Source organism: Cydia strobilella, chromosome 14, assembly GCF_947568885.1.
Source record: "Cydia strobilella chromosome 14, ilCydStro3.1, whole genome shotgun sequence".
NCBI lineage: Eukaryota > Metazoa > Arthropoda > Insecta > Lepidoptera > Tortricidae > Cydia > Cydia strobilella.
The window spans coordinates 1,048,208-1,064,425 of NC_086054.1; the positions used below are offsets into that span (position 1 = coordinate 1,048,208).

The 16,218-nt window shown below is 36.5% G+C and overlaps 1 protein-coding gene across 1 annotated transcript in view; it reads left to right on the forward strand.

Moving 5' to 3' along the window:
* The window catches only part of LOC134747409 (neurobeachin-like), a 951,208-nt gene that overhangs the window by 556,804 nt on the left and 378,186 nt on the right, over positions 1-16,218 (forward strand). The window contains exon 3 of the mRNA XM_063682033.1: positions 4,233-4,359. Within this exon, the coding sequence (XP_063538103.1) occupies positions 4,233-4,359 (127 nt within the window). The remainder of the gene's footprint in view (positions 1-4,232; positions 4,360-16,218) is intronic.

Genomic DNA, 16,218 nt, shown 5'->3' on the forward strand with positions numbered 1-16,218 from the left:
CACGTTTGTTGTATGGGAGCCCCGCTTAAATATTTATTTTATTCTGTTTTTAGTATTTGTTGTTATAGCGGCAACAGAAATATGTCATCGGAAAATTTCAACTGTCTAGCTATCACGGTTCATGAGATACAGCCTGGTGACAGACGGACAGACAGACAGACGGACGGACAGCGGAGTCTTAATAATAGGGTCTCGTTTTTACCCTTTGGGGGCCTTGTGTACGGAACCCTAAAAAACAACCCGTCCCACGCGAAAGAAAAACGTTTTAATAAGATGACGGGGCGGAATCCGGGCCCGTCAGGGTGACGTGTCGTCCATCACGTGCCTCTTCAGCGCGCTGGGTGCCTGGTACTTGCGGGGCGTGATGGTGATGTATCACTTAATTAGCTTTGGGAGCCTCCTTTGACTTCTGCGAGCCTGGTCAAGTGATATGGAGGTGTGAAAATAATTGATTTAGTAAATTTGGTAGGCGTCAGAAAGAAAAGGGAAGGAAAGCAACGCTCTTATCTTAAGTAACCACCCTTATTTCTTAGCGTTAAGGTTTACAGTGTGGAAGGTATTACGAAATTTGTCTTGTGTTGCACTGGTATGCCTACTCTTATATTTTGAGATACCTAAGAGTCCCGGGAAAGGACATAGGATAGGAGACGGAGTAGCAGGTAAGAGCTAGTGTATATAATAAAGTTTTCCTTAGTTCCAAGTTCCTTTTAAAAGGTCAAAATCTTGCATATTCTAACGATAGAGAGGCATATAACTTTTCTGGGATGTCACAAATTCTTCATTTAATGCCATTAAAAATACCCAGCACAAAGACAGTAAATCCACTGAAGCTATTAAGCTGGGTAAAGAACTTACGGTAAATAAAGACATAATAAAAGCAAGTAATAAAACTAGGAAAGTAATTATGTGAGAGTTAAGCCACGCGGGATAAGCCCGGCTGAGCTGCGGCCGAGACATTACCTACATATTTATTAAATGGAAAGTAACAGATGATAAAATAAATTTGGTTAGCAGTGCACTGCTGACTTCTTTTTTTTATGATGTTTGACCACGATCTCACCTGATAAGTGATGATGCGGTCTACGGTGGTCTTTACCGCACATGCCAAACATTTCCTAGAGTTTTCACCATGGTAGTTCTACCAAACTATTTAATTTTAATCAGTCACATCCTATTAGAATCTTTTTTAACTATAGCTGGGGAGGCGGCGATTCTAAATGTGTAGTTACTCGAGCGTCGTAGACCTATTGGAATCGCAAGATTAGATGATATGAAGAAAAAAAGAGGTTTGAAGTTGTTCAACTAAATGTGAATTTATCATCTTCCGTATTTTGTATCAATTTACGGCTTGAATTAAACAAGATTTAGAAAATTATTATTTCGTAGGCAATAAATGTTTTTTTTTTTTTTTAATTATTGTTTAAAAATTTCTTATTCCATTAATCGTTCTTTACATCAAATTGCAATTGAAATTTTACAGGCGCATAAACTTTGTAGGTTTTGTAAAGTTGAAATCAAACGGCGGTGTGCCAAACCAACTACTCTTAAGGTAAACAGAATAGATGTCAATGCATATCATATAATCGAGGGATAGGCGGTCAAACCCGATAAGTCGAGATATTTTGTCACTTAAATAAGAAGAACGCACGTCACATATAGTTCTAATTTCAAAAACCTATTTGCGCGACTTATCGGGTTTGACCGCCCATCCCTTATATCTACGGTGACTAAAAAATAAGTCTATTCCCGTTGCCAGGGAGGTTTTGGGATTATACTGAGCAACGTTTCTTATGAGACCAACTCCGAAATCGCGAAAACAAAATTTGGCTTTCATACATTTTGGCTGGTCCATTTTCCAGGGTAAATTTTTTATTTGCGATTTGTTGGTTGATCCCACAGTAAAAGTTGCTCAGTATAATCCGAAAACCTCCCTAGCAACGGGAATGCACTTATTTTTTCACCCTATATATGAGCTTGAAATTTATTATATCCTTGTATACAAGGATTATTGTTTTTAACTGTGTTTTCCAGTAAAAAATATGTTTATGTACTTCCCCTCTTGGACAACCTCAGTCGTCGTCAGTCTAGACTATACCCAAAGTATTTCTAATTCTACCTTTTATTTACAAAAAGGTATTACTTAAAGCTTCTATAAAGTAAAACTAGGCCATGCACGAACACGAGATTATTGAGATCAAGAATCCGAGAAACAACTTCAAAACAGATCCAGCATTAAAAGCTTATACTTTGTTTGTATGGCCAAACTCGTTCGCAGAATCCTTATCGGAACGAAACAAGGTCGCTTCGCTTCTACGCGAGGTAATTTATATTTATTCATGCATTCAGTAGTACGAATTGAATGATGCGGTTTCCTGAATTAAATCACTAAATATTCAATCACTCACTTTGACCGTCCGGAAAATTTCGTTTAAATATTAATGGAAGCCTAAAACACTGAAATACTCCAAAGCATTGTTTAACTGGTTTTCAAACTACTGCATTTCATACTTTTATACATATAAATAAATAAACCATCATATCCGTGCAGTACTCATCCCACATTCATTATTTTTTAATTAATCACGTGTCATATTCATACTAGCTACCAGGTTGTAAGAAAATCCAAGGAGTTATTACGTTCCCAAAGGGTGTATGGTTAAAGTAGGTGGGTGGGACTATACGCCGCATGGCTACCATTGGTTGGCCATTTTAAAACTCGAACTAAAAAAATACAACCGCAGTCATCAGGTAGAATTCCACGAATTTAATATCTCAAGCCAAGCGGTTGTACGTTCGACGTGTTCCGTCTGTCGCACTTGTAAATTCATACGTAAGTGTGACAGGAAGGCAACACGTCGAACGTGGTTCGCGGTAGGCCCTCAGATGTATTGGAGCGGCCGAGATGCTCAGAAATATCTGAACATGCACTCTAGTGCCTTTACAATAGAGGCGTGTTATGTTTACGAGCACCTTGGTCGCTTCGATATATCTGATAGCGACTGAAAAAAGTTGTGCGATGTTTTTTTTGTAGATACTTGCTAAGCTGTCTTGGGACTAAAACTATGTAGTTACATTACATTCTAACAATAAAAATAAAACGAATCATTCATGGAGCCTAGCCTTCAACATTAACCGCCTCAGTTAAACTGCATACCTACATTACCTACAATTGATCAAATTTGTTCCGCTCTGGGTTAAGGTTTAGTAAGAAACGTGTTAATGTCTTAAATGCGTGGCTTAACAATACCATTAAACTCGTTTAAGAAGCGTTTGTTTGAAATTTTCCGAATTCCAAGTTGAATCGTGAGATTTCGCTGAACTTTGTTATTTTCCACGTGATTGTTCCGCTAACAGTAGAAGAATGTAACGCAAATACAACCGCTCTCGTTAGGCGAGAATGAACGCTTTGTTTCATGCTCCTGCTTGCTTCTGGTGCCCTGGTGCTTCATTTCAGAAGCGGGTTTGTTATTAAATAAAATATGAAAAGGGTTTGTTTTTCTGGCGCCTTTTTTATGGACAAAAAACTGTTCAAATGTGCACTATATTTTTAAAAGCATTAAGCTCTTTGTGCGCTCTGTTGCCCTCGTGTGCCTGGGAATTAAAATAACCATGTGTGACTTTGAAATATGGTGTAGGACAAAAAAAGGATCGAAACGGCTTATAAGGCCTCCCGCTTGGCTCTGCTGTCCTGGTCTTCTTGGGAATAAATTTAGACTTGTGTGACTTTTTAGCCAACTTCAAGAATTTACATTTTATGCACTGAATGAGAGGCGAATTTTGAGGTAACTAAGGAAAGTCGAAAAGAAATCTAGTTACATGTAATAGTTGCATTATTAATAAAGTAAATGAGTTGATCGAGCGATTCCTGCAGAGGCATATATGTGTTTCTCCAATATGCTCGGAAATGAAATAAAATGAAAAAATGAAATGAAAAATTTCCATGTCACGTAGATTTGCGTTATTATAGCCATGAACCAATGGTTGATTGTTAAGAAAACAATTGAACGTCAAGCATTTTATTAATAACGATCAAAATATCTCGGTACGGATAATGATGGTCGTTGTTGTTCAATCGCCTGGAGCTAACGTAATATTTGAAACAAAAAACATGTATAAATCATCGCTAATCTTCTTCTTTGTAGCGCTTCTCCTAGCTAATTGCCACGGTTTATGTGAGCCTGTGGTCGGCTTGATAACTAGAAATCATGTCTAATTCTATGTTTTAATTTCAGGCGGAGATTTGGTCTGTGTTCATCGCGATCCTGCGCAAGAGCGTCCGCAACCTCCAAGCCTGCACAGACGTGGGATTAATCAACCATGTGTTGCAGCGTCTGCCGCGCGCCGAGACAGTTGTTGCAGGTATGTGCATGGCCTTATATCTTCTATGCAATTATCTGCATACAGCTAAACTAAACTAAGCTAAACTAACGGGACTTAATCGCGTAAAACACGTTTATTTATGGCCTGACGTTTCGAATGTGACGTTACGTTCGTGGTCACACGCAGACTGGCGAGGGATTGTATCAACATTTCCTTGCTGCGCGAGTTGTTTCGAACTACCTGCACTTGATCTTGATTATTAACTTGTACGCTAGGGTTGTCACTTTGCCTACACACAATACTCACGACATCCGATGGTATGTGATGGGATGTTTTTCCCCCTTTTTTTGCTAATCACCGGATTCCACGAAGACGAAATCACAGATTAATAAATAGTTACTACGTAACAGATACATCATTCCCATACAAAAGCGAAAATACCTACGCCTACAAAATCTTAATAATAATACCTGCTTCTCAGGACGAGGAGAAATGTACCATAAGTACGCGCACAAAGAGTCGAGACTGTATTGCCCGCCGTGCGAGTCACGTGCCAACGCGTCATCGTAAGAATGCGCTAGGGTTGTACCTATGATGATTATTGTAATAAAACGAATGTCAACCATATTTTTTATTAGTCAATCAAATATTTAAAAACAACACTTATAATACCTGACTCAAAAAACGCCTTCATTTACGATTTACCTACTTATGTTCAAAAAAATAAATGGTGACAAAATTCATAAAGGTAGATTTAAAATTAGTATTTTAATCTTTCTTCGTCTCTCGGCAATGAAAGAAACGACAAATTTTCGTTTGTCTTTTAACTACTGCACAATAATTACGTGGTTTCGGCATTTCGAAGCGTACGCGCGGGAAACGTGCGGTGCGAGGGCTCAGGCGAGCGTTCGGCGGCCCTCTGTCGGTTGTATCGTCGACGATACGCCGAGCGGTAGGCATATAGCGCGTGGCCTTAAGCGAGTGACGGAGGCCTGACGAAATCCCCTGCCCCACATTTTGATTGAAATTTCGATGTTTTCTGATTTCAAATTGTTTCATTGCTTTCTTCTATGCAGGTTAAAAACCGGCAGATTATTATACTCGTAAATATGTATTTCAATTGTCAGTAACCCAAAATGTGGTATAATATTTGTTTGGATTTTGCATATCTAAATAAAATTAAGTTAGAAACTTGTCTATCAACATGTGTTTTTGCGTGAAACGGTACTAAGTTTTACTCGTATGATTGACGAAATATAATTTGCACCGATATATCGAATTATTTGTTATGTCGAATCGGTGCAAATAATATTTTGTAAACTATACAATAGTTTTGTCTAGTCTAGTTCACAATGTTGCAAATTATTATAATTTATAAATATTTACGCATAGGAGAAAAATATGCTCAATTGATAAAATAATAAGTTACCTACTAACTGCCTTGATCTTCAGGTATTAAACGAATTTAATTAACAAAAATGTATTTTTACGCTGAACTGCGTTAATTAGGTAAGTATTATTAAATCTTAAACCAATTTGAAGAAGAGTTTACATTATTTGCTTCATTTGTGCCGAGGATTGTCCGCTGGAGCAAATTAAGCAGTCCCAGCGAATTGCAGGGTACAGGGTTGCTTAATAACATAAACTGAGCAGTCTGCGACATTCATTTGTTTGGGGAAAATTATAATTCTTTTCCAAGAGAATTTTGACAGCGCAGCGTTAGCAAGAAAACGGACTTTTAAGAAGATCTTTTTATTTGTTTATTAGGTTTACCAACAGAAGATACAATTTACATACTAGTATTAACTTACAAAAAGGGCACATTTTTTATTGATCCCCCACTTACAGGCAATCACAGCATGCATTATTATATTAATTTAAACATTACGTCAACAGTAACACCTAGAATAAGACTTAGTATCTATACATTACAATAATTTAGAATAACTATATAATACTAATTAACAAGACACCTAATAGTTAATATTAACAATAACTAAGGTAAGTTAGCCGAGCTAGCTGAGGTTGTCAACAGACAATAATTTGTTTTTTCACATCACCTATTCGAAAAAGGGCTTTTTCTTCCCCGCTAGGAGGGATCAAAGTGGCACTTTTCTTCCCTGCTAAGAGGGATCAAAGTGGCATTTTTCTGTTCAAGGACATCATTTTTTTTTCTTCTTTGCATACTTTTTTTTGGTTCAATAATATTTTGGAACATAATAATTTCCTCATAGGTGATGTGAAAAGCAGTATGTGTCACATGGTAGCAAAATTATTTTCACCTTGGGCGTTAACACTTAAATCCCTCACTACTCTCAGGATTTTATTTTAGAATCCCTCGCTACGCTCAGGATTCAATTATAGAATCCTTCGCTTCGTTCAGGATCCAATGTACGCCCTCGCTGTAAATATGTCATTTTGCTCCCTTGTGACACAATCCACTATTAAATAAGACTTCACTATCGTGAAACACATCCCAAGAAGGAACATTATTAGCATGCTTGTTGTATAGGCGAGCCAGGCGAGGCAAAGGGGTATGAGCTAATAGGTTAGTTCTAAAAATAATATGGAGAAATTATAATGACTATGTTACAGACGCGGATTAGGTTTGGAAGAAGGGTCATTGCGCTGGTTTCCGTCCACTTGACGGAGTAGCGAATAAATAATATATCTCATTTATAATTCGCAATTTGCGAAATATCATATTTATATAGATATAGATACATGTATTGTTTAGACATTAAGGATTGCAATAAGTCCAAACTGAAAATCAGCGCTGTGCAGTCATTCTTAATGAAATGGCTGGCGCAGTATATGCTGAGTCCGTTTCTTTTGTCGCGCATGCCAATTTTTAATGTTATTTGTTAATATATTGCTGTAATTTATCTTGTTGTGTGGCAATAAATGTTTTCTTATTCTAAATTTGTGCGGCAAGGTAGGTTTATATTCAATTTTTTTTGAGACCATCTTTATTCATATTTTTAAATACACACGTAGGTAATCAAGCATTATTCAGTTCTTTATAACATTCAAATCTATTAAAGGATTAAGATTCAATCTGTTTTTTTTTTTAATTGTATTTGCATGCATTTTTATGTGTTTGACGCAAATAAATAAATGAAATTATTCAATATTCCATTTATAAATTGTTGGATAGGTCCAAAAAATCTGTTTCCGACTCCCTTTCAAAGTTTCAAAGAAACTACTTAGACTAGCCTTTGCTATGAAAAGTCTTATTAGAAATAGGCAAGGTCTCCATCATACTCCTAATTTCCTGGTATTCATGTGAAATGTTTAACCCTTTTTAAGCATCCATGTTTATCAGATAGATTCTATCTTATCTACATAAGGTTTGGCCACTGGTGAAACTTAGCTGTTGTTATTTAAGTTTACGTCGGTGCCTTTTTTCGTATCAATGTAAAAAATGTGGTTCCCATTTACTACGCCACGCCTTTTTTTCTTGGATCCCCTTACGTGTTTCCGTCCCAAAATAACTTTCACTTTCTGTCAGTGGCATTGTTGTAAGCTTCTAATAATTGTCATTGTTGTTTTTTTTCTAGCTGAAATATGGCCTTATCTGCTTGTACTCCAACAAGCATATGTTTTACTTGGTTCACCTCCATTATTCTTCTGATTCTCTGGTCATCATGAGAAATATATCTACCTAATTCGGCGTCCTCTTCTCAAAATATTCAATTTTCGTGTTGTATTTGCTTGTGTTGTTGGTGTGATGTATCTGTTATCTGTTTGTACAGTTATTTATTTTAATTTGGATTGTAATGCTATTTTTATTTCAATTTCCTTTTAACCACGCCCACTGTTTGTTAGATATATATAGGTAGGTTCTCGACTAACAAAAATCCTTTTTAGCTTAAACTTATGTTGCATTAGCTAGCTTAAGCTGTAGCTAGTTAGCTCAAGCTTACAAAATCATAATGTTCGTCAGTAATGCACATGTTTTCAAATTATGTTAATTATTTACTCGTATATCAACGGCATCAACTGTGAGACATGTCGGATGGAAGCATTTGGGAGCACCCTTCCAGGAAACACCTCTATCATCATTCTGATTCTCTGGTTGTCCTGTGCATAGTTTAACCCTTTTTGGGCCCCCATTATTTTCTCCCGCTTTAATTATGATATCACTTTTGGCTAACCTAACCATTATAGGTTCTTTTCATTTTGCGTAATATATTTTTGTTTTCTAGCCGTAAACGTATATATGTCGCAGTCAAATTGTAAGAATCCGCCGTTTGTAAAATGCCGAAGGCAAATTATAAAAAGTCCGGGCAATTTGTAAAATACCTTGTGAAATTAACAGCGCCGTTTGTAATTTGCCGCGGGATTTTGGTCGAATTAGTTCTTTAATTTACCACGCGTAGCGCTGCACTTTAAAACTATGAAAAACGCTGGGATGTCCATTAAATCTGCAGTTCGGACTTATTAGGGGCGTAGGGGGCGAGCGAGGGAGGCTTTTGGATCTCGGTAGCTCCGGAGCTGTGGAAGCCCTTCCGCCCTCGCGTGACTCCGCGCCTCTGATTTCGCAATTGCTCTCTAGGGGTAGGATAGACAAGACCCTCGTGGATAATGGGGTGCTCTGATTCGGTTTTGGGTGACCTTGAAATTTTGGTGGCCGTGAGGATGGTGGTGTGGTCAAAAAGTAAATAAAAATTTATAAAACAGCAAACCATGGTTACCTTCAGACAACCATCATGTTAACGTTGACACTATTGAGCGCCCTAACAGTTTGCCTCCGGCAATTTGCAAACGTGAAAACGTTTGTAAATTGACGACGCCGTTTGTAAACGGCGGATCCTTACAATTTGCCTGCGACATATATGTATACAGTGTGTAAATCAGTTACTATTAAAAACTCGTATGTCGTAACTTTTGTGTTGTTGTATACAGTCGCCATCAGATATATCGGAGCGGCCAAGGTGTTCACAATATCTGAACACGCACTGTAACGCTCTGACAATAGAGGCGTGTTCAGATATTTGTGAGCGGCTTAGCCGCTCAGATATATCTGATGACGACTGTACTCACATTGTCATGTTATTTTTCAGCCAATCAACTTTTAAATCGTCAAATTATATAAATATCACGATAATCTTATCATTATCAGAGTAGAGAGTAGAGATATTTTATTGATTCAATTAATTATTTAAAAATATTAAATTATTGTTATTTAGATTTAATTTTAACATGTACCGTTTGTGCCCAAATAAACATTAAAACAAAACATTAGATGTCAAACTTAATAATAAGAATTTCATAATGAGATCGTATTTTGTGTCCTACTCATTCTCTAACCAAGTAGCCATTACTACGGACTTTTTATGCTACCCATTTAGTTAGGCACCTCCGCCGTGTCTTGGGGTTCCATGCCCTGACCTTACTACCTGCTTCCAGCAAAAAACGGATTTTGCTGGAGTCGATCCTTTTATAACCCTACAATCTTATGTTTCCTTAATATGTTCAAGGAGCCCTAACAAGTCAAAACGTCTTGTAAATAGTATTACGTTATTATTATCTCAATAATGATCTGAAAAACGTCGAACAAAAAACCTTTAGATATACTGATAATAATGTGAATTGTTATTATCTAAATTAAAGTATCTTCTTTAGCAAAACGCGCATATAATACATATCATTTAAATTTCATACTCTTATTGTACTTACCTACACAACTTGTTTTGTAAACTTTTAATCATCTATGACTGAGATACCAATTTAATATTTCGTAAGACGGCCGCCATTTTTAGAACACCATTGGGCATTATTTTTTCTTCGTCATTATTATGTCGATAACATTTTGTATGGTGCCCATTCATAAAGCCACGCCCGCTATACCTTGGGAGCAGTTTTCAGCTACCTGCTTCTATTCCAACCTATCCGTTTGCTTAAATTGCTTTTCGCGTCGAGCTCTTAAAGTTTATGCTGCCTTAGTAAATCCAAGGAAGTCTAAGAAGTCATGACGTCTTCAGAAGTCAATCCCGTCTTTATTTTCTTTTAAATCTGAATTATTACTGAAGTTTGGTATCCTGCAATTTCTGTTGCTTTAGTAATAAGCTTAAAGTACGATTCCCATCGAACGGGCGGAGTCGGCGCGCATAACGGCCGCAAGCTTGTCGGCTCTTCGCGGACGCGACCAGCTCCGGACGGACTCCATCGCTTCTGCTAATTCTGCTATTTCATAATGTATAGGCACATTGAAAATGCACTCCGGCGCGGCCCGACTCCAGCCGGTCGGTGGGTCTCGTACAGTATCCATCAGATATATCGGAGCGGCCAAGGTGTTCACAATATCTGAACACGCACTCTAGCGCCTTGACAATAGAGGCGTGTTCATCAGATTTTTGTGAGCGCCTTGGCCGCTCCGATATATCTGATGGCGACTGTACCTATACATAAGAAAATTCAACACCAATACCTACTTCTGTAAATTCAATAGTAGATTACCTTACAACTTACAACCAGCATGCGATTCGTTTTAAGGGTTCCGTACCCAAGGGGTAAGAGTAAAAACGGAACCCTATTACTAAGACTCCGCTGTCCGTCCGTCTGTCTGTCTGTCTGTCTGTCACTAGGCTGTATCTCAGGAACCGTTGAAATTTTCACATATGATGCATTTCCGCTATAACAACAAATAAACAGAATAAAATAAATATTTAAGTGGGGCTCCCATATAACAAACGTGATTTTATTGCCGTTTTGTGGTCTGTCACGGTCTGGTTTCTCGGCAGAAGTTTCCTTATCTTTATTACTTTCGTTCTTCAAAGTGTTATTTTCCAGTAAAATCCGATAAAGCCTTAAAAGTTTGATGCCTTACCTACACCAAAGCCTGGTAAGAGTTTAACTTTTATATAAAGTTTTTACACCCTAGCAGAAATTCAGATTAAGTGTGTCAGTATTTTCGTTTTTACTGAGAAAAAATATTGATACCTACTGTATTTATACTGCTGTATAGTGAACGTGTGAAATTTAAGAAATCCATGCATTAATCGTTTTTTTTTATGCCGTAAATTTTAAAATCAAGGCCAAGTATTAAGGTCAGCTCCACCCAATTTATGCATATATAATAATGTCTGGATTTCTGGAATCCTTACTTAAAAGTCCCAAATATATGTTTACTAATATGTCAATTACTGGTAACTTTAATATAATGTAATAAAAACAAGGTCGTCAACCTTTTTTTCATATCAGCCATGTACCTATATCTACCTATCTACATTGCCATTTTCAACCAATTTTTTTTAGTTGAAAACGTCACATTTAATGTATCTTGTCCCACCGTTAAAAAATCTCATGAGAACTGCTACCGCCTTTAATTTCTGAGGCCTTAGTTTGTGTGAGAATTAGTAAGAAACCAAGTCACTATTTTTTCCCACGGAGCTATCCATACAGTTTGACTCTTGGCGTTCATAAAAAAAACCCTTGTGCTGTGTGAGCATTTCGTGGTGTAGTAATTTTATTTCTCTAGATTTATGTTACTCTAGTAAGCATGAGAAAATAGTTAGTCACAAAATAGGCGCAAGTCGTAGTAGTAGTCGTCATAAAACAAAAAACATCTTCAAAGAGCGTATTTCGAGTCGGGTTTTATACATAAATATAATGCGGTGTAGGTCATAAGCATAGCTCATAATCAAAAATCTTACCGTTTTTCAATCATACGCGATTCAAAAAGTTGTGAGAATTATCAAGACATCATGTCTGAAAACCAAGTCACTTCGTTTTTTCCCACCGGAGATCTTATTAAAAAACCATGGATTGAAATTCCTGACACACAAAATTACCTTACGACCTAACTTTTTCCCACAGAAGATTGATTGAAATGTGTTAGTTGCCTGCGCGCTATTTCTTTACGGCTACCACCAGTTTCACACTGGCATATTTTCTATGCATCTCGCTTGTACTCGCATATTAGTGTGAGCAAGATAAATAATAAAAATAAAAGAGATGTAAGAATATAAAGTAAATTACGCAGACGTGAGCGAATATGCCAGTTTGACACCGCTAAGGCAGTCGTGGTAAGCATCCTAGCTTAAAGAACTCGCTACAATCCAAAACTTACTTGGAACCCCACTTAAGAAATCTCGTGGGAACTAATGTCTCCCTTAATTTCTGTGGCCTTAGTATTCCTGAGAATTACCAAGAAAGCCTGATGCTTAACTTTTCCCACGGGGGATCTTATATAAAAACCCTTGAATAGGCACACCGTACTTACGTTAAGGGATTTTTAAGGGTGATATTATTTCTCTTGATTTATGTTGCTCTAGTAAACATGATAAGGAAATCGCATTTTTGACAAATTGTGTGGTATTGAGATGACGTTAAGAAATCTTGTGGGAACTAATATCTCCCTCCATTTCTGTGGCCTTAGTATTCCTGAGAATTATCAAGAAATCAGGAAGCAAGTAAATAAAATGTGTTAAAATTAAATCATCAGTTGCAACTATTATATAAATATGTATTGTAAAAAGGTTATAAACTACATTACATTTAAAAGGAGGCGTAAATCGTTAAGAAACCGCCCGTTCTTTTGTATATCTTACCCTACGTATAACTGGAACCCCAATAAGAAATATCGTGAGAACTAATGTCTCCCTTGATTTCTGTGGTCCTAGTATTCCTAAAAATTAGTCCAAAAACCAAGGTACTTAATTTTTTCCCAAGGAGAATCTTATTTAAATAAAATTCCCTTACGTAATGGGATGTTGTGGGATGATATTTATCTGTAGATTTATATTGCTCTAGTAAACATGAGAAATTAGGAAATCGCGGGGCACATGTGACCGATTTTAGAATGCAAAATTAAGAGCGCAGCATTCAACGGGTTGCTCAATAACTTATGGTTTATGGTATTGAATAAATATTGTGTAGATAGATCTTCTGGTTTAAAATACATGATATTTAAAAGAAGTCGTAAATCGTTAAGAACGCCCCGTTTTTTTTTACTCAATCATATCGTATCCAAAAATCTTGAGTACCTGGAACCCCATTTAAGAAATCTCGTGGGAACTAATGTCTTCTTTGATTTATGTGGCCCTAGTATTCCTGAGAATAACCAAGAAATCAAAGTCTGAAAACCAAGTCAGTTTATTTATTCCCACGGAAATGTTATCTAAATAAAATTCCCTTACGTAATGAGATGTTGTGGGGTGATATTATGCATTTCTGTACATTTATGTTTCTCTAGTAAACATGAGAAATTAGGAAATCGCAGGGCACATGTGACCGACTTTAGTATGCAAAATTCAGTGCGCGGCATTTAACTGGTAGCATGGTATTTAAATATAAATATTGTGTAAATAGACCGTGAGATCTCCTGTATAATGTGTTTTAAAATACATACATGATATTTAAAAGAAGTCGTAAAGCGTTAAAAACGCCCCGTTTTTTTCTCTCAATCATATTGTATCCAAACATCTGAGTACCTGGAACCCCATTTAAAAATTTGAAATCTCGTGGGAACTAATGTCTTCCTTGATTTCTGTGGCCTTAGTATTCCTGAGAATAACCAAGAAATCAAAAGTAAGTTTTTAATCACCGAGTTTTTTCCCACGGATGGTCATATAAAAAATAAATTTGTAATAAATGTAGGTATGGCTTCGAGCAACACTGAACGTGTCGGAAACCAGTGTTGCTCGAAGGGGTATATGGTATATGGTATTGAAATGTTATCTTACTACTTACCTGCAAAGCACATGTCTGACACAAAGTAAATAATCTTGTTTAACAGTATTAAAATATAGTGTAAAAAAAGGTCTAGTTTACAAAAGATATTATATTTAAAGGATATCGTAGATTGTTAAGGACGCCTCTTTTTTGTCAAACATATTTAAGTCTCAATACCTGGAACCTCACTTAAGAAATCTCGTGGGAGCTAATGTCTCCCTTAATTTCCCTTAGTATTCCTGAGAATTACCAAAAATTCAAAAATATGAAAACCAACCATTGATTCAAGGCACATAAAAAAACTTCCTTACGTTGTGGGATTTTTCAGAAAGAATTATTATTAATTTTCTCTAGATCATCCTCTAGTTGCCCAGACATCAAAACTTGCCAAGACGAATGCAATTTTGATCTAACAAAGGAAAGATTCAAATTATAATGGAATGGGAGACCTTTTTATAGATATAGGCCTCTCAGTTTTTTTTTGTCAAACATACCATAAATCTGAGTACCTGTAACCCCACTTAAGGTACCTCGTGGGAACTATAGGTAATGTCTCTTTTGATTTATGCGGCCTTAGTATTCTTGAGAATAACCAAGAAATCAAAAGTCTTAAAACCGTCACTTAATTTTATCCCACGGAGAATCTTATTTAAATAAAATTTCCTTACGTTATGGGATTTTTTGGGGTAATATTATTTATTTCTTTTGATTTATGTTGCTCTAGTAAGCATGAGAAATTACGAAATCATATTTTTGACAAATAACCATTTGCTCAATAACTTTGTAACATGTAATTTAACCCTCCTTAAGAAATCTTGTGGGAAGTTATGTATATCTCCCATGATTTCTGTGGCCTTAGTATTCCTGAGAATTAAGAAATCAAGTCATCATCAAGCCAGCCAGCCAACCAAATTGAAAGGGCCATATGTACAATTGTTACATACATACACGTGCATTGCGAATTTCCTACTTTTCGCACTTGTGTCGTAAAATCGTAATGTAATCGTAATTTGCAAGATCTTCAAACACAATGTATCGCCAGTTGCGTCTGTTTATGGTCTGCATGTATGTAATATATATAAATAATAAATAAATAAATAAATATTATAGGACATTCTTACACAGATTGACTAAGACCCACGGTAAGCCCAAGGAGGCTTGTGTTATGGGTACTCAGAGGATATATATAATATATATATACTTAAATATATAAAAAACACCCATGACTCAGGAACAAATATCTGTGCTCATCACACAAATAATTGCCCTTACCGGGATTCGAACCCAGGACCATCTGCTTCACAGGCAGGGTCACTACCCACTAGGCCAGACCGGTCGTCAATATTAATATGTATTATAAAAGGGGCGTATCACACACCCCGTTTTTTTCAAACATTGCATTCAATTCAATAGACCTGGAACCCCTATTAATAAACACGAGAACGGCTATCTCGTTCTATTTCTGTAAACTTAGTATTTATGTCTGAGATATACCAAAGAGGATATTATATCTATCTTTGGAATTTGGATATACTAAAAAATCAAAAGCATCATAGGTACCGTTGAGCCTTATGGGTTATGGGAACTGTAATATATACCATAATACATTGCCTACAATCATTTCTGCGTTGTCCTAAGGTTGACTGGTAAAGAATGCCTCGTGGCATTAAGTTCGCCTATTGTACATTAAGTTTTTCTTTTGTGCAATAAAGTCGAAATGAATAAATAAAAAAAAGTAACACAATAAGAAACACCTTTAATCGAATGGGTTTCATCAGACCGCGAACAATGAATTTCATTTTAAACGATGAAAAACACACGATACGAATGAACAACTGGAAACAAGCACGTTTTAAATGTGTCCTTCCATGCAAGAAAATACTAACGCAGTGTTCATGCCCAGTCGAATGGCAACATTAACATTCTAAGGAGAAAATATGAAATTCTCTTTCGCTTAATGCTATTTTCTTGTGAAGTAAATGGGTATGATGCGCGTCTGGCCACGTACGTAATATTAGTAATAAGTTTTATGCCTTTCTCCATATATTGTATTATAGTTTACTGGGAGCACTAGGATTCTTCATAAGCCTTCACTACTTTCTTTGTTTACATTGCTAAACTAATTTATGTATTAACTAGTTTATTTATGTTATATTTAAACTTAAATGGTATTAGCCGATCGAAGTAAGCAATTTATTCCTTCCGGAAAGGGAAATGCGT